Source organism: Phymastichus coffea, unplaced genomic scaffold (genome assembly GCF_024137745.1).
Source record: "Phymastichus coffea isolate CEN01 unplaced genomic scaffold, Cenicafe_Pcof_1.1 PCOF00005, whole genome shotgun sequence".
NCBI lineage: Eukaryota > Metazoa > Arthropoda > Insecta > Hymenoptera > Eulophidae > Phymastichus > Phymastichus coffea.
In genome coordinates, this window is record NW_026706816.1 from 11,078,836 (window position 1) to 11,099,669 (window position 20,834).

At 35.7% G+C, this 20,834-nt stretch overlaps 1 protein-coding gene across 1 annotated transcript in view; it reads left to right on the plus strand.

The window, feature by feature from the left end:
- Positions 1–20,834, plus strand: part of LOC131667616 (protein unc-79 homolog) — a gene marked incomplete at its 3' end in the record, with an annotated part of 3,688,809 nt that overhangs the window by 3,147,493 nt on the left and 520,482 nt on the right. The window contains exon 33 of the mRNA XM_058941149.1: positions 19,128–19,363. Within this exon, the coding sequence (XP_058797132.1) occupies positions 19,128–19,363 (236 nt within the window). The remainder of the gene's footprint in view (positions 1–19,127; positions 19,364–20,834) is intronic.

Below are 20,834 nucleotides of genomic sequence, written 5' to 3' on the forward strand. Positions count from 1 at the left end.
ATTAAACGAACCTCGGGTAGGAAAAGCCGATAGTTATTATAAAAAACCCCTAAAAATCGTCGAAATTTTAAATCATAAAAACGTTTTATTAGGATTACCCAATGGAAAAACAATACGGAAGCATATGGATAAACTTAAACTTCAGGCGTAGCTTTATAAATTCAATTACTCACTTATCTTATCTGTTCTATATTCTTCGTCTATACCATTTACTTTGTTCTGTTCTTTCAGGTACTATTTCTTTTAATATATTTCCTTTTATTTAATATGTATCTAATCTTACTTTCCTTTCTCTCCGTATTCGCCCCGTCTATTATGGACCCCCAAGCTTATTCTATAGAAAAGTTAGACAACAACCCAGGAATTTACTACGAAAGAATAGATCCAATGAGAATAAGAAGGGCAGATTGGAAGGTATACATATCCATCGACTTCAATTTGTTCCTGGCGAAGACCACTGCTATAATTGACCTACAGTCACTACTACGAAATTGTACTGGGCATCTCAATGAGGAAACTTGCGGTAATATAATCGGCAAGGATCACATTGATCTGAAGACAATCGCTCTTGAACGAATACGAATGAAGATTCAAGGAGTTATTGAAAACATGGGTCATATTCAGCCACCCGATGTCCAAGGACCTAAAAATATCAGGCCAAAAAGATTGGTACCTTTTGGAGGCATAGGAAGACTGAGTCATAGTTTATTTGGATTAGTGACCGTTGACAAAACTAATAAAATAGAAGCCAACATAAATAAATTATATGCAGACCAAAAAAATATCATTAAACTCTTTAATGATAGGACCCATATAATTGCCACAGGAATGGATAAACTATATAAAATGATGGACGTCCACGGGGACAGAATTTATAATTTAAACCTCCAAATGCGATAAAAATTCAGGAAATTGAAAATGAAAATGCCCGACTGGAATACATGTTTTCAGTACATTCACTTGGAAGAATGCTAGAGGCAAAATTAGATCATTTTATCAAAAGCTCGGAAAAACTTCTTGAAATTATTCATGCGTTGAAAAGGGGCAAAATACATCCGAACCTTATAGATTTTAACATGTTGCACCAGATAGCAAATGATATAAAATTCATGGTAACGGACCTCAATTTCCCAATTCCAACTGAACACCTCCGAATTGAAGAAATTATTAAAATCTCCAGATTGACGCGATCCAGCGAGAAAGGAAGACATATATTGTCATTCATTTACCCCTAGTTGACAAAAAATACTATAATCTATACCGTCTGCACTCAGTATTGATACCGCAATCACCAAGCTCAACTGGAAAATCTGCATATATTAGACACGAATACCCGTACTTGGCATTAAGTTCGGATCAAAAAATACAGTTGGACCACCATTCATTGCAAAGTTGTGTGCGAAGACACTATACCTTTATATGTCCGGTAGGAGGACCTGTTTTAGATGCTAATCTAAATAGTAAATACGAACTAGGACTGCTATTACAACCATCCATGCATGAACTATACCATAGTGACATAGTTTTGAGAATACAACGAATTATCAGTTGGAATTATATATGAACGGATGGATCATGGATATACTCAGCCAACCAACAAGATACAGTCCGAATTGTGTCTGCCCGAACCAAGTGGACCAAAAAACCGAAATACAAGGGGTAGGATATTAAGAATTACCCTGGGGTGCATCGGTTAAATCCTGTGCCAAATTCAGCGTATTTATACACAAATTTTTCCGCCCATTTGCGCAAGATAGCCCTATTCATGCTGTTTAAGCAAGCGTGCAAAATCATTTTCTCTTGTTTACAATGAAATAGACAGCGCTGAAGAAAATTTTAATAGTGTAAAAAGTACAGAAGGTAATATAGATAATTTAACCATAATTTACACTTATCGTAAAACTGATAATATTAATCTATGCCATAAAATCTGTATAAAAAATACTTTGTTTCATTGAAATTACTCTTAATAAAGCATTTTAATTGAATAATAAAAATTATCATATTTATATCTATAAGTCGAGTGATGTCATGTTCCTTATATGGTCATGAAATTTTACTCTAGCACTAATACAATCATATAACATGTTTATATATATATATATAATATTATGGCGCCGTTTAATATACTAATTGATAGATGTAGATTCATGAGTTTAGGGGGTTGCAGTAATACGGTGAAAATAAAAGAACAGTCTAATTGTAAGAGCTCATAGGCGGTTGCGATCATGATGCTCTCAGGAAGCTCGATTATAATCCGCTTAGCAAAAACATGGATGATGGACATAGTGCACCATATGGCCAGCCTCGCGGCTGGCCAGGTCACTTTGTACAAAAATCTTTTGTCAAAGCGGCGGACAGTAATTGTCTTCCTCGGCAGAGAACGGAGACTCCTCAAACAAATAACTCCTTGTTTTTGGGAGAGGACGTCGAAAACTTCTCTCTTTTGTGTACGGGCATATACAAATGCTGAAGTACAAAATGCGTCACCGATTGCCCTCGACAAGCAACTAATGCTAGTCGACCCGAAGTGAATGCAAAGTATATATGAACGAAGACTTGCAATCACAAGTGCGGATGTGTGTACCTTCACGCGGTGGGGCTGAAAACGCTGTCTCTGTAAAGAAACAGTAGGCAAAACACACAACGCTTGCCCCCAGGGCAATAGGCCAACCGGCCAAACAAAAGAAACAACACGGACCATGACAACACGTGGTGGGTGCGGCCTGTAAACGCCCAAACATTCATCGCGGAGTCTACCACACCCCAAGAGCTCAACTCGAGCCCAGAAAAGCCAAAATCTGGGAGTCACTTGAGGGGAAATCTCTTAGAATTGTGGTACCGCGCGTCCTCTTAGAGGACGGGAGACCGCTCCGGGAGCTAGTTGCAGAGGACCAATGGTCCCGGCAATCCGAATTTAATTCGGGTAGATAAGAAATTACTTCCTATCGACTGGCAATCGGTAGCTGCTACTACTGTGGGTAAAGAGTCGCGGCCGTGGTCATAGCAGCCACCCAAAGTTCTTTGCCTCGAGCTCCTGGAGTAAGGCCCGACACCTTTGTGCGAGAGAACAGTCCATTGGGCCGAGTAACTCTCGATGACTAGAACGGACTACGGATGCCAAAACCCTTAGGAAAAATATTTCCACAGAAGGGCAACATCCTTCCTGTTAAGGAATTGATTAAGCCCTAATAGTTAAAACAACTTTACATTTGAAAGCGAAATTAGTGGCTGTCAGCTCCCTTTGAAAGCGAAAACCATGCACTAACGTCCATCAGATCCAGTGCTGCTAATGGCGAACACAGGCTAAGATGATAGAAAAGGCGGAAACCTGACAAGCTCACTCAAATGCTACTTTGGTTGCAATTCGTCAAATATCTAACCCTGACTTGATCAAAACGAGGTTTGATTAATATCAAACCCAGCGTGAAAGATAAACACGCTGGTACACTCGTAAGTAGTTTTAAGTTATATTATAATTAAATTAGTTCTTAAGTAGTTAACAATAATTTAAGCAGTAATGTAAGCAGTAGTGTAGTAAATAGTATTAAGAAAGTTACCAATCAAAGTTTAATTAAAACTAAAAATAAGAAAGAAAAATTACAGATTTATACCTACAGATTTAAAATCTATGAATCAAATCAAACGAAATAAAATAAAATAAAATAAAATAAAACAAAATCTAAATAAATAATCTAATAACAGATTAAAAGCTAGGAAAATAACTAGCTAAATCAATTGTAAATAAAATAGCCATGGGAAACCATGGAGAAACCCGACAAGGTAACTAACAAAGCTCATGTCAACACAAACACACAAGTACTGACTGCTCGCACTCGAACGCCACTCGCTTAATTGAACGCGCACATTAACGCCAGAACTAAAATTGAAAGCCACCCTCCAGAATCGCCAGCAGCGATTCCAAAGGAGGAAATATATAACTAGACATTGTGTTGTACCTTGAAAGCGATTTGGTCAACCATTCTAAGTATAATAAGTCGAGGAAACGTAAGCAGGAGGCGACCGTTGAGAAACCAGAACACTGCTCCAATACTCTGGCGTCAACTCAGTTTCCTTCGCAACCAAACAATCTTGACGAAAGCAAAGATGATTGCCCACCAGATAAGAGGTTTAAATTAAACGCACAACAAAATCCTGAACTGGGCCCGAAACTGAGGATCATACAATTGAACCTCAACAAAAGGCAAGTAGCCAACGATGACCTGGGTGAAATCATGACAGACAGAAATCTTGACATACAGGTGGCACTAGTGCAAGAACCATATCACTGGAATAACGCGATTTCAGGTATGGGCAGTGTCGCAGCCATTCACGGAGCCGAAAAAGGCGAAACGATTCAAGCTGCGATACTCTACAATCCGCACAAGGTCACTACTACCAAGATTTCTAACCTGTGTGACTCCCACTGTGTTTGCGCACGAGTGGTTGGAGCCTTTGGCGAAATTTACTTCATAAGCATCTACTGTCAGTTCAGCCACAGCAGGAAGACCTATCTTGACAAACTAGCTGAGACTCTGAAGCAATTGAAAGGCAAAAGAGTCTTAGTTGGAATGGACGCAAATGCCAAGTTAAAGATCTGGTCTAACACACAGGACAAGAATGGAACAGTCATAGAAGAATTCATAGACCAATACGGGCTAATAGTGGCCAATAGGAAGGGCCAACTTCCAACGTGCCGTAGCACGAGGGGCGAGACGGATATCGATGTAACTTTACACACGTCAAATCTGTCAAACCTCTTGGCTAGCTGGGCGGTGAAAGAATGGACCACCAGTGACCACAGGTCCATAGTGATCAAACTGGATTTTGCCTCACAACCAGCCAGACTCATACGAACTGGAGAAACATTAGAACTAAGGTTCAATATGAGAAAAGCTGATTGGGAGAAATTCGGGAGACTTTGTAAATTCGAGAAAGAAAACCTATCCAACCTCCCTTTAGAAAACTCTGAAGACATTGAAACATATGTTTCTAAATTCGAAGAGGTTTTAATAAGGGCAGCATAGGACTCTATTCCATCAAAAACGAGAAGAACGCGCTCTCAACCCTGGTGGAATCCTGACTTGCGAAGTAAGAAGCGGGCGATACAAGGACAACGAAAAATCGTCGCTCTGAAAGACAAGGAAGGACCGAATATAAAACAAAGGCAAAACCCTCCAGAGATTACTTGGAAAATTGAGACAAATGAATTCTGACTATGCAAGGGCTATTAAAAGAGCCAAAAACAACAGCTGGCGAGATTTCTGCATCATTGAAAGCGAAAAGAATGCTTGGGCGTACCCATACAAACGAGCATCCAAAAAATTCAGAATCTCAAAAGCGATGTGCACGGTTAACCGTAATGGTTCAGTCACAAAAGACTGGAAGGAATCTAGCATGGCTCTACTAGAAGGACTAATGCCTGATGACGACCCAAGCTGCGAAAACGTTGTACATACAAAGATTCACAGAGATATGCGGGAGGTTCCAGTAACCGGCGACGCAACGCCTTTCCTAATAAGGGAAGTTGAAATGGCCCTTAAAGCGAACAAGGCAGGAAAATCACCAGGCAAAGACAAAATAGAGTCAGAAATGCTTGTAAACACTAGACCATTACACCAGGAACTGACGCGACTTTTCAACGCCTGCTTAAAATGCGGAGTGTTCCCCAGAAGATGGAAAAGTGAAATGCTAATCACGTTGCTCAAAGGGGTTGAAAAACCCGAGAACGAGATTAAATCATATAGACCCGTATGTCTACTCCCTATAGCTGGGAAGACACTTGAGAGGCTTGTGATTCAAAGAATATCCAACATTCTTAATAGCTCGGACTGGTCTTCGGAGGATCAATTTGGCTTTAAGGCAAACAGATCCACAGAGGATGCCATCAGAAGACTATATGAAATAGTAGAAGAGGCAGAATCTGATCCGTCTACAAAGTACCTAGCCGCTATTCCACTGGACGTCTCAGGAGCATTCGATGCCTTATGGTGGCCAAGCCTGCTCTCCCAATTGAAAGAAAGAAACTGCCCGAGGAACATCTACAAGCTTCTCCAGATTTACTTCAGTGATCGAGAAGTGGGCATATATGCTCACTTCGAAGAAACACTGAAAACAGTAACGAAGGGGTGCCCTCAGGGTTCAGTATTTGGACCGGTATGTTGGAACATCATCTTTGACAAACCACTCCGGGCAATCAGGGACGCAGGATACGAAGTACTAGCCTACGCAGACGATGTGTTTCCCATCATTAAGGCAAAGACACGCATTGATTTTGAAAAACAAGCCCAAGAAATCATTAATATAATGACAGACTGGTGCAAGTCTGACAAAATGAAATTAGCAGTAGAAAAGTCAGCACTAATATGGCTAAAAGGCCAACTAAGCGAGAATAGGAACCCTACAGTCAAAATTGGGAAAGACAACATTAGAACGCACAAAACAGTCAAGTACCTAGGAATCACGATCTCTAAGGGCTTCCAATTGGAAGAACATATCAGAAACGTGGTTCAAGACTGTAATAACACCTATTTCGAGCTAACAAGGAAACCCCCCCACCCCGACCTCACCGATTTCAATAATCTTTTGATATGTTATAGTTCATCAAAAAATAAGACATACGTATTTTTTTTTATCGGCGGAAAAACACTTTGAGGGGGTGAAAACAACCCTCAAAGTTCACCCCCAAAATTAGATTTTCCAATGTATCTCAGCATCTAATTGATATTTTACGACCAAACAAATTTCATATCACTTCTCATGTGAAAAGCAAACTAGCACATGCGATTCCGACCACAAGGGATGCAACCCTTATTTTTTTTATTTAAAATACTATCTATTTCATGGCTATTTTTATGAAAAAAATTAAAATAACCCGAAAAAAATTGGAAAAAATATTACCCTACATAAAATACAAAAATAAAGTTAATCTAGTCAAGCTTTTTTTCAAACTACCCCCTTAAAGTTGAAAAACCACCCCTAAAAAATTGTTTTCAATACATTACAGGTGGTGTTGATAATTTACTGTAAAATACGTTGCTCATCACTTATAATGCACAAACACATTTATCTCGTGCAGTTTCGACCACGAGGGTTTCAACCCCTAATTTCTGTCATCGAAATTTTTACCTTCTCCATTCCTATTTTTGAAAAAAAGTTCATAATGAGCTTAAAAAATTGGAAAAATTATTATCGTGGATAGAATACGAAAAATATGTACCGATTCAAGATTATATCACCTAACAAGACCCAGAACTGGGACAATGTTTTTCCAAAGTATTTTGTTGCGCCGATTCCGAATCTGTCCGGAAAAATGATCCATCACCCAGTAGCAATTTCTAAAACTCCCCTTATATCCCAATGGCAATTTCCCGCACTAACCCGCACTATCAGAATGCTTACAACTCCCCCTAATAACCCCCTAAAAACCTCCAATGAAAATGCCGTTAGCCCCCCCACTAATAGCCTGAAGACATAGCTGAGCCCCCTTGCAACCTTATGACAATGCTTGCACCCACCGAATAACATAATGGCAACGTTATCAACCCTGCTAACTACTGGGGTTATTAGGGGGTTATTAGGGGGTTATTAGGGGGAGGGTCTTATTGGGGGGGGAGTTATTAGGAGGTTAATGGGGGGTTGTAAGCAATGCCATTGGGGGATATTAGGAGGGTTATTAGGGGGAGGTTTATTACCATCGCCATTCGGTGATTAGGAGGGTTGATAGCATTGCCATTGTTTTTGTTGGTTGAGTTTTTCTCCTTTCTTGTGACTAAAATTGTAAACTGCCAAGTAATATATATTTAATTGATTTTTATATGCGTTACTATAATTCATTCAGTTACCAATTAAAAATAATTAAAAAAATTAGGACGGATTTATTGTTCATACTTCTTACAATAATGATATTCTTCATAGAAGTGCTCGAAACATAATGATTTTTTGCACCAACCGCAACGTATAATAGCCACATTTTTGCATCCTTTTATGTCACAATGTGTATTGCAGGAATCTCCAAAACTGTAAGCAACAGGATTGTCAAAATTTTCTGGTTTTTTAGTGAGGTAACCACTCTTGAACCAGGAATATTTAAAAAGATTAGTATATCTTGGTGAAGATAATTGATTGTGGACTAACGACTGAAGTTTAATAATGTTGTTTCTTTTATGTAAATCCAAATCATAATTCACCAAAATTACGGTATCTGAAAATTGGCGGACAAAGTTCTTCCATATGCGAAATCCAAAAACATCAAGTGGCTGAATTTTTCCCGTTGTGCCAGTCGGTATTTTTTTAAAATTTATAATTTTATCACGTGGAGTTACAGTTTCTATGGCACTGTCACAATGACCGCTCCAGGAGTCAAGCAACAGCATCGTATTGGAACCTACATTAGGGAAATATACTTTTTGCAGCCATATTTTAAAGAGATTTAAATCAAAAATCTTATTTGTAAAATCATTTATAATGACATTAATTGTAACTAGATGGGATTATGTATACCTGTAGTCAACTTTCCAGATTTAGATGCTTCTACGTAAACATTTTCGGGTCTAAATAAAGTGGTTTCAACAATGGGTCCAAACTCACCGCTAGATTCCTTCAAAACTAAAAAGAGTGGTGACAGTAATTCTCCTGCGGCTGATATGAGTGGCTGTATAGTATAACTGTGGGTTGTTGAAGAAACTGACTGTACTAAACACTGTACCTGCTTTTCTCCTTCAACCGCTAGCGTTCTTCCGGAGTGCATTTCCAGTTGGAATCCGCTCTGATCAGAATTAAACACATTATGAATTCCAATTATTCTTATGCCTGCTTTAACATCAGCAATAAAAGTATTTGCTTTAATCGTTAGTTCTGAATTACTTTCTAGTGTTTTCTTGGTTATAAACTTATTTATTTTCCGGGATACTATTCTATGAGCTTTCTTGAATTTACAAAGCCAGTTATCCGAAGCTTTGAATCTTACATCTTCTGATCCTATAATCTTTTGAGCTTGCAATGCCCATCGACGTATGTCACGATCATGAATGGTGTAACCAGCGTCTACTGCTGCTTTAAAATTATCAAAAGTGTACTGACAAATTCTTGCAATTTTTTCTCTATAAGTACCACCTTTGTTGACTGTATGAGCCCAACGTTTCAACTGACTCACAGATGAAACTTTCTTAAATTTTTGACGTACACTTTCAACACTTAAATTTTTTTTTTTGCCACTTCTCCAGTATTCTACGGCTCTTTGCTTATATTCAAAACCGACATCTTCATTGTCTTTGGTACAATGGTCGGTGGGTGCTTCGAAATCGTCAGGAAAATGGTGTTGAACTTCATCTTCTACTATTTTTGCAGCATGATCTTTGTAATCTTCTTGAAAATCTAATGTATCTTCAACGATCATATCTACTTCATTGAAATCATTCACGGAATCTATTAAAATGCTTTTAATTCTTTCCGACAATTGAATCTCTTTATAATTTGTCTCACTTTCAGGTATTTGTAGAGTTTGAAAGTAAGCTAATAATAAATTTAAAACGTTCAGAGCGTTAATTTTCATTTTTTAATCTGAAATAAAAAATATATATATATATATATATATATATATCTTATATATCTTCTATCATATTAAACAGAAGGCGCGAAATTCTCCGTGCGTCCGTCCATCCATCCGTCCTCTTTTTTTCCTTATTTTTCCTCTATATAGGTCTCTCCTGATATCGCTGGGGAATAAGAAATAAACTGAATAACAAATAAACAAATTAGGATAAAAATAAATAAATAAACAAATTGATAAGTAAACAATAATGATAAACAAACTTATAGAAAACGGCCAGGTTGTCTTTAGACACATAACAATTCTACAATGTTTGATTCAACATAAATTTATTAGTTCAATTTATTGTACATAATAGCATTTTATTTGAACATAACAAATAAAATGTTATTTATTACAATGAAGAATGTTATTGGACTGCTGAATTTCTAACACAGACATTAAATAAAATTTCTACACATCAAGTTTGTACATTTGTTATAATAATTACTACTTTCAATATCTAAAACACATAAAAATGTACAATCTTGATGTGAAGGACTTTTCATTTGTATTTAAAGTCTGTGTTGAAAATTAAGCGGTCCAGTAACATTTTATATTACGATAAATATTATTCTATTTATTATGTTCAAATAAAATACTATTTTGTTGAATAAATTGAACGATTAAATTTATATTGAATCAAATAATGTACAACGGTTATGTGTATAAAGACAACCTGGCCTAGAAAACATTCATGAAAAAAATTAATTAATAAATTAAAAAGTAAACATATTAATTAATAAACAATAATAATAAACAAATCAATAAGTAAACAATAATAATAAACATCATTAATTAATAAATCCTCATAATCAGTGTAATTTCAATTTTTTTAATAACAAATATTAAAAAGCCGTAAAATTATTTGCATATAAAAAATAATTTTATAGTTATACTTACGTAGCAGGTACTACGAAATACGAATTAACGAAATAGTATCTTATTATTATTTGTACTTATAATCTTATATTCTTATTACTATTTATTATGCTGTTAGTTCAATAGTCGATACAATACGTCCAACAACAAGAAAGTTATGTTGGCTACTAATGAAGAATTACTTACTCGTATTTATCAATCATGAAAATAACAGACAATCGTCAGAGACGCTGATAGTAGGACGTAAATAAAATTCTGATAATACTATCATTCATATACCAAAATTTTTGCGCATCCGGGAAACTATACTTATCTTCTAGGTATACTTATAATATTATATTATTCTTGACTTGTTTTTTTATATAATAAAAGTTATTTATTTTTTGATAGAATTAATAAACGATAGAACGTAAAAAATTTAAAAGAGAGCAACAAAATAGCTATGGAATCATAGCCTATTTGATTTAGAAGAGATTGCAACGATATGTCAGAAACTTTTTTTAGGATGGTTTTTCAACATTGAGGGTGGTTTTGAAAATAAGTTTGAACAGGTAAATTTTTTATTCTTATTCTATCCACGGTAATATTTTTTCCAATTTTTTAAGCTCATTATGAACTTTTTTTCAAAAATAGGAATGGAGAAGGTAAAAATTTCGATGACATAAATTAGGGGTTGCAACCCTCGTGATCGAAACTGCACGAGATAAATGTGTTTGTACATTATAAGTGATGAGCAACGTATTTTACAGTAAATTATCAACAGGACCTGTTATGTATTGGAAACAATTTTTTGGGGGTGGTTGTTCAACATTAGGGATGGTTTTAAAAATGAGAAGTAAATTTTTTTTTCTTATTCTATCCATGGTAATATTTTTTCTAATTTTTTTAAGCTCATTATGAACTTTTCTTCAAAAATAGGTACAAAGAAGGTAAAAATTTCGATGACAGAAATTAGGGGTTGCAACCCTTGTGGTCGAAACTGCACGAGATAGTTGTGTTTGTATAGTATAAATGATGCTTAACGTATTTTACACTAAATTATCAACACCACCTGTAATGTATTGAAAACAATTTTTTAGGGGTGGTTTTTCAACTTTAAGGGGGTAGTTTGAAAAAAAGCTTGACTAGATTAACTTTATTTTTGTATTTTATGTAGGGTAATATTTTTTCCAATTTTTTTCGGGTTATTTTAATTTTTTTCATAAAAATAGCCATGAAATAGATAGTATTTTAAATAAAAAAAATAAGGGTTGCATCCCTTGTGGTCGGAATTGCATGTGCTAGTTTGCTTTTCACATGAGAAGTGATATGAAATTTGTTTGGTCGTAAAATATCAATTAGATGCTGCCACGTGAAGTAGGCAAAAGGCCATAGAAATCTATTTAGCATAAATCATTTGGTTTTTTTATGAGTATTGGCTACATTATAGATGATATCTTTTTAGTATAATACTTCGTGGGCTGGCATAAATCACATCGATTTCAGCGACTTTTTCCGAAATTTATAAATTTAAATATTTTCTTTTAACATCTTAGTAATTTTTCGTGATCCAGTGTGACGATAGATATCATGTAATTCTTGGATTAATCCTAGAACAATTACTTGAGGTAACAATGTTTTATTTTTAATTTTATTTTGTTTATATAATAAATTGTTCTTGATTACATATCTATGATCGAAATTTTCCTTTTTCTTAATTTTTGAATGTAGTGATCAGTTTGTCGTTACAGATCAAGATTTTTGAAGTACTTAATGAAATTACAATAAGGGTCCTTCTTCAACGTAGTGACTTGGCTTTCATCAGTGTAGTCGTTGATACATTCCGTAATGTATTTTGATAGGAAAATAAACGATTTTATTTTTGTTGCTTGGTTAATATTCATACGTGATGCTGTAATCTTGTAAAAATAAACACCACCTTATCAATTTCGCATTTGTAAATTTACAAGTAGTCAAAAATATCAACGCTTCATGATCCGTACGTATAATTATTTCTTTCGCGCCTCTCAGATATGTTTCCAATTTTAGACACGACGAAGCAACTGCTAAAAGTTCTTTTTCGGTAGTAAAATAATTTATTTCTACGCTTTTCAAAGTTCTAGATATAAATGCTACAACTTCTTCTTCACTTTCGCTATTTAATTGAGACAAAGCAGACAGAGCTCATAGAAGCTCATAGATAGGACCGTTACAGACTTTTGTTGTCTGCTTATAGAATCACATTTTCTCGAAGACATTTGACCTAGTACTCGAATGTAATTGTATCATTCAATACAAAATTCTTTATCCCTTTTGCCTTCTTTGTTGGATTTTTATTCTGAATTCTGACGCTGTACATTTTGCTTCTGAGTCCAACAAACTTAAGCATGAGCCTACCGGAATTATTTTTCTTCATCTTACCAACCACTTTCTTATTGGTTCTTGGAATATTGGACTGATTTGGTTCTGGAAAATCTGTTGTATCGAATTTATGAATATCTCGACGCATGACGTTATACATATCTACATTGGTGATCGCATACATTAGACTGTACGTGTCGGTGTACAGCAGCTTGCAGCGTTCACCAACAGCACTGGTCATGTAGTCGTAGTGGAATTGATACATGAGAGTTTTCGACAAGTCGAGAACAGTAAGACTTAAATAAATGAGTTGGGTTTCCTCACTGTAATTTCCGTTCTCAAGAGTTGAATCGCCACCAGTTCATCGTCGAAAATATCACTACTGTGGAAATTTGGTCGAGCTATCAGAGCTTCGGCACCGTAACCCCTCTCACTAATTTACCATTTTAACATCGATGCATTTCTTTTGCACTGCACTGTTGAACAGTTTGTATAGCATTTTTTTAAATTCGTTTTCACTTGTTTACGCATCTCACAATGCAAATCAATATATGTCTTGAGCAATGGGCTCTGATTAAACTTTAAAGCCCGATCTATCTTCATGAGGTTCAAGCCACGCATTGTTGCTTTTTTCAGAACTGTATAAGGGATTACGTAACGTTATTTATCATCAAGAGTTGTCATGAGCTTTTTATATTTAAATTCCGTAGCAGCCTTGTGCTCCGGACAATATCTTTCTGCGCAAATTTCTTTTGGAAATTTCCTCAAAATCCACCTTGAGTATGTATCCAAAGGGTATTATATGTATCATCTGGAATATCAAAAGAAAAGTTTGAGTCAATGACGTACCAATCAAATACGTCGTGTGAAAGAGGCTCAATCATACCCCATCCGTAAAGGTTATTGAATACATACATGAAATATTTGTCATCTTTGTGTGGATTATAGTCATTTTTCATGTATAGATTGTTCGCGATCGCATACCCGTTGTAACATTGGCTGATTCCACTACTAATGTCGCGCTCGATAAACATGAGCATGTCGATATCCGTTAAAAGCTTCAACCTTACACCCGCATATTTCGACATAGTTAAACCGGGCGTTGATTAGTAGTGAGCCGGATCCAAACGATATATCGTTCGATATTAAGCCCTGAATTTTTCAAAAACTTCGACCAACAAGAGAAAGTCTGTCTTGAGAAACAAATCTGAATAGTTGCCTAGATCGGTGGTATGGAACGTTCTCCAAACATTTTCCGCGTGATTGTACTGCTCATCACTGGTATCTGAATCGTACAGCCTGCTATAAAAATCTTGCTTTCGTAGACGAGTTGTGTCTTCGAGTTTTGTAAATGACGATACATAGTCATACGGAAATACACCTTTTCTTTTCAGTAAGGCGATCTGTGGCAATGTATATCCATAAACTTGCTCCAAAATTTCGCTCTAGATTATCGTGTTTTTCAAGTGCGATTCTAGTTTGTTGAGAGAAAACGCCATAAATCGAAACGAATCGACGAAAAGCAGATTTATATCGGTACCTTCTATGTACTTGGTAAAAGATATATATTTTTCCTTGGTTTGAGGAATAAGGCTAACTCGGCCAGTACATTCGTTCGCGATTTCTTTGATAAATAGATGCGCATCGCATTCACTGAAATTAAGAAAAAACACGGGTATAGTCCTTGATTCTTGATTAGTAATGTTACGTGTACTATAAACAGCTCCACGATACTTTCCAGTAAAATGACAAAAATCGCGAACTCTTGTGTCTTTTTTCTTGTCGAAAGGTTTATTACATACATGACATATCGTAGCATGAAGAAAGCTAAATGTCTCTCGGAACGTTAAATTTTCCATAAGCTGTGAGCTTTTATACAACTCATGCAGATACTTGGCCAAATCATAAAAATTCTGAACAAACCACTTGGCTGGACCAATATCATCGACAATATTTTGTCTGTAGCTTTGATAACATGGAAGAGAGTCATCATAGTTATATATTTGACGAAAAAACCAACACTGTACGGTTCGTGACGTTTATAGATCCGTTCATCGTTAGACACCGCTTCCAAGAGACTCAAAATCAGCGTACATAACAATGAGTGCTAGGCACTAATTTTTAAAACTCTTAAATTGTAAAAATTTATCCTTTTCACTGGGAAGTACAATTTTACCTCGTATATTAACATTTTTACAGTCAATCTTATACGTTTTCAATCTATGTTCAATTAGAAAATAGTGTAAGCAATGATAGCATATGTATGACTTACATCTGTGAAATGACAACTGTCTATACATCAGTCGAGATAAGTCTTTTATCCAAATATAGTGCACTTTATAAGGTATATTAGGACGTTTTACTTGCTTCTCGTTCACATCGGCATTAACGTTGATTTAATAACTTTCCACTAGGAGAAGGTTCACTTTTAAAGAACTATGCTCCTTCAAAGTCTCCTTAATTTGCACATGGAATAATGGTTTAGCAAGCCTCAAAAACGTAGTCAAATCCAGATGTTTCAGATTGGTTGTTAGACCAGTCTTTATTCTGTCTTTTAACGCACTATTGATGTCGTTCCAGCGGGCTTTGAGTCTTGAGTTGGATTGACAATAGCCGGTGTAGTACTAGCCGGTTTGAGGCCTCCCCAACTACATCTAAAATAATGAGAGGTTTATATATCGATTGTTCACTATGCTTGCTCACAATAGGTACAGCAATCGATGAAGTAGCAATGGGTCATGCCAACTGCCTAGTTTTGTATTCATTTAGCAGATGTAAAACGCTTCTACACATAGTTGCCTACAGGTCCTGTCTGCCAGTCACGATCAATTTAGATGAACGCAAAAGCTGATCCGGCTTCCGTAAAGCCAATGAACCCAGTATTAACCATCATTCGATGTCTTCGACACTTGCATGACCAGACGATGTGCGCGAAAAAGCAACAAGGCTATGTTCTTGTAATGCTGAGCCATGATGCTAATTACTTAGCTGAGCAGATTTGACAAATTCATCACGTTATATTCACTACTCGTCAATGCTAATTGGTTGGCAAAAGTATGAAGTGGGGGTGAACGATTGTGATTGATCGAAAAATTATAGTGGTAATAAAAAAAATGTTATTTCAAGCAGAAAAGAATCTAATGGGTTACAAAAAAATTGGCAGGGAATCAACAAGTGCAATCCCAGCATAAAAAGGCATTCATTTTGTTGTAGACGTACAGGGCTTCAAAACTTTCTTAAACCAATTCGTATTCAAGAAGATTGCTGTTTGTGTTCTGGAAGAAGATCCAACTACATCAGTGCTTCTGTTTAAACCACCTTACCTAGGGGGGTGGTTATTTAAGAAAAATCAGTGCGAGAATCGGTGGTTAGCGAGAAATTTTTATGGTAATCCATAGGGATCGGGCGATTTACCATATAATGATCTTGGAAAAATCATGAAAAAAATACTTTTTAAAGCAACTATTGTTATCAAAGGCCTTGAAAAAACAAAATGGTTAAGAAGTTTGTTGATCAATGCACAGTAAGTTTTTTTTTACAGATTATTTTTATAGCGGAAAGTTGAGATTTTCTCCTTCATTAAAAAATGCCATACATGCCATCCATACATTTCTTTTAATAATTTCCAAAATTTATATAAAATCTATCATTGGGATTCGATTAAATATTTGAAAACAAATTTAAAATAAAATTAATATTATGGGGAATCGAACCTGCGCTCTAAGCATTCGCACGTCAATGCTCTACCGCTTGAACTGTGACAACTCTTATAGGTATAGTACGTGCTGACTATATTAACTTTTGATTTAGTAAACAAGAATAAAAATTATATCAATTGTCTTTAATATAATGATTATAACTTAAAAAATACCTATCTTATACTTACCTGCTGCTTCCACTGAAAAGAAATATATTAGGAATAAATAAATAAAACGTAAGATTACATGTTATTAATAATTATCTTTTTTTTGTTTATACGTTATGTTATGAGGAGTGGTCAATAAGCCTTTACAAAATCCAAGAGATGGCGCTTGTCACGTTTAAATATGATGTTTTTGGCAATAAATACTACTAACTAGATATCGTACATAGTTTCAGCTCGATTTATTAACCCTTTAGCCTATAGCCACGAGTCTGACTCGTGGTAAAGAATTTGTGCCATAAGCGAAAACAACGAGTCTGACTCGTGGTAAAGACTTTGTGCCATAAGTGAAAACCACGAGTCTGACTCGTGGTAAAGAATTTGTGTCATAAACAAAAGCCACGAGTCAGACAGTTGAATGGCACGGCGCGCGAACGAATTTCTTGCGTATTATAGCTCGCGCAATTGGTAGATATCGTGTAGGCTAAGGGGTTAAGTCGTTTTTTGTGAGCGTTGGTTGAACAAAAAGTTATTGGTTTATTTGAAAATAAACGATTCCGTCTTCGACGGAAGATCTATTCAACAGCAAGCAGCCTTCGTTATCACCACTACCAGTCAGCCACTACACACCGTCATTGCCGGGAACAAGCGGCTGACTTTTGTAAGTGATTGGCTAGACAGCGGACCACGCTACAAAATAGCGAAATTCTTCACTGGATCTGGCGACAGCAGTAGCAGCAGCAACATTTAAGCATATAATTTTATATATATTTTATAAATCTTTTTATAATAAATGTTGTATTTTTATCAATAAAAAAATTTATTTTTTCATCTTGGTCTTTACAGGTACTTGCACTTTTTTTATTAAACTATCTTCGGTAGGTGACACACATACACACACACATACACATATTAAACTACGAAAAAATAATTCATACTATACTAATTATAATAAATATTTAGATATAATAGCATTATTAGTTATGTACAGGGTGACCCAATTTAAACAGGCACCGCAAATAACTCGTCTGGGACGGCTCCAATCGAACAAATGGTAGAGACCAAAGTTGTAGCATATAGAAAGGGAAGTCAGATGGTAATCTTGTATTTGACCTTGAACGCGATTTTCAAGGTCATTTGAAGGTCAACTTGTAATTTTTAAATAGGAACCCTACTTTTTTATTGCGCGAATGAAAAGAGCGGGAAATATTACGTTTAGAATGGTATGTTTGGTTACGGTACCGGAGGTTATCTCAAGGCCATGCAGCCAGTTTTAAACCCCACCAGCACAAGTCCTGTGGCAGGGCCCCAATCAAAAAAATGATAAAGACCAAAGTTGTAGGATGTTGAGGTGGGAATCTAATAGTGACCTTGGATTTGACATAGTCTATTAAGGTCATTTCAAGGTCAATTTTTTTTTAACAGTACCCTTTCTTAACTTTGGATCGTGAAAGCGCATAAAATCGCTGTTATTTATTGGTTTTTTGAGTTTTAGAAATAGCCAAAAGTCACAGGGGGCTATATCGAAACTGTATGGAGGTTGTCGAAGCAATGTGATACCATATTTACTCAGGAACTGCTATATAAGATTCGATGAATACGCTGGTATATTATTGCGATGGAGAGACCTGTCACTACTTGATCAAGAATGCGGGCGTTTTTTTCTCACTGCTTGACGCAAATGTTTTAAAATTTGAACGTAATATTTCTTATTGATAGTCTAATCTATGTTTTTTATTGATACTCTAACCTGTACATATTCATGGTACACAACACCTTCACAATCAAACAAAACAATCAACATTAACTTAACATTATTCCGTACGACTTTGTCGTACATTTTTTGATCTTGGCGATCCAGAGTGCCACTGTGAAGACTGCTGTTTTGTTTTAGAATCATAACTCATGATTCATCATCAGTAATAACCTACTCAAGCACACCATCATTATTATTGACCATCGCTAAGTTATTCTGAGCAATTTCTAAGCAAAGTTTTTTTGTTCTACACTCAGCATTTTCGGAATGTACTTCGCACACATGCGTGTCGTTTGTAAATTTGAGGCTTAAATTTCCTAAATTATAGTTTTTTGTTTTCCAAGATCTTCTAGTACTTATCCAGTCATAAGACAATCTTATTCGATTGCAAGTGGTAGCTGCTCAATATTATCCAATGTTTTTATCGTCAAAGATCGGCCAGAATTAGCATCACTATCAAAAGTAAAACAACGATAAAAGTTTTTTGGGATGGTTAAGAATAACAATCCTAATATATGTATATAGGCTCGGATGTTGTCATTAAATCTATTTACTTGTCGATGGCACAACCGTGACCTACAAATACGATAATTACTTCTATATATTGAGTTATTTATACTTAGTCGTATATATTATTTAAATATATAAAATATTATTATAATTAAATTATTAATGATATCTTCATTATGTCATCGCAGTCGTCTTCAAACACAGTTAGAAATTATTATATCAATAAAGATATATCCGGAAGATGGATTAAACAAAATACTGTAGATTCTTTATCACTTGTAGAAGATTCAAAAGATTCAAACATTTTATTTGAATTAAGAGGATATTCAAAATTAAAGAAAGAATATGAATCAGAACACATAATTTCGGAAGAATTGAAAATTACTAGAAGTGATGATGGAAATGGTAGAGAAAAAGGCATAAGGTATGTATTTCGTTTGAGGAATAGTTATAATACTTCATAAATATTATTCCAAATATTATTTTATTCAAAATTAATAAATATTCATTATGTTTATATTTATACATGACGCATGATAGATATAAATGATTACACCTAGACTAAAAATATTTATAATCAAGACACTCCACATAGGTATTCTTATATATTAAATAGAATTATGAATTATAAAAATAAGACTTATTAAATAGAACTACAGGTCTAGTATTTTTGCATTACTCCTCACTTATTTTATAGTAAGATTGCTAACTCGTTATACCTCTCTCTTCCTCTTATTCAGTAGTCACTTATATATAACCCATAATACTATACGAAAATTATTATATCAATTTATATTAAATACATATGCTCATGTTCCTACATAAGGTAAGTGAGAGCGAAGAGAGTTAGACAAAAGCGTAGGGACTCGCTTAATACATGAGAGTAGGACGCGGAGAGAGACAAGGACACTAGCGTCACTGAAAAGAACCGCATGCGCTTATCTGTCACTAGAAATGAAACGTAAAAGAGAGCACGCGAAGACAGTAGATGTTTCTTTGGCTTGCTCACGAGCAGCCGCATGTGCCTCTAATCCATCACGTCGCCTTTTTTTCGTCCATTTGATCCAAGCAGGAAAAAATAAAACATGTTTGCCTAGGATCAAGGGCCTAGAAGTAACGACTACGCCCCGGTGCAGCCCCAGGAGTTATTTCCGTGATGCAGTGACCGCCGAATAAATACGTAGTAGTGCAGTACGAAATTACTAGTCGCTGCTTACGTTGCCGAGAAGGCTGTGTACGTTGCATGCACCGGGAACTTTTGCGATTATGCTTCCCTTATCAAGCCCGATCCCGTCACCTGCGTGAACGCACAGTTTGTAAGTATCGGTTTGATAGTCCATTCTCTCTCGCTTAGCTCGACACACACTGTCTCTCTCATGCTTCTGTTAACCTAGCTCCATTAAAAATTCGTTGATATACGCCTATGTGAACCCTGTTAATAATTTCGAACGCTTTATTTCTTTGCGCCGATTTTTATTAGCGTATTTTCAGCGATAACCGCAAATTCACGCAGTTTTAGCCGTCCAGTAGATGGCGGAACCTGATTTCACAGCTACGTTACAACATTCAAAAATCTTTAATTTTATGCTAACAAAGTGAAACGAACTCAATCCTCGGTACAATTTTATAAAACAAAAATTCTCTCTGCAATAAAAATTAATTCAAAAACTCTTTTATAAATTAATTATCTACAAATAATTAATCTGTAAACGAACACGCAATGGAAATATACAGGGTGACCCATTTTAATCTATGGACCCGAATTGCTTCTAAACCACGACATCTGCAAAAAAATGTTTCAGACAAAAGTTGGTCAAGACAAAGGGGGCCATTTGACGGTACCATTAGTTTTGACCTTGAAGTTAATTTTGAAGGTCATTTCAAGGTCAAAATGG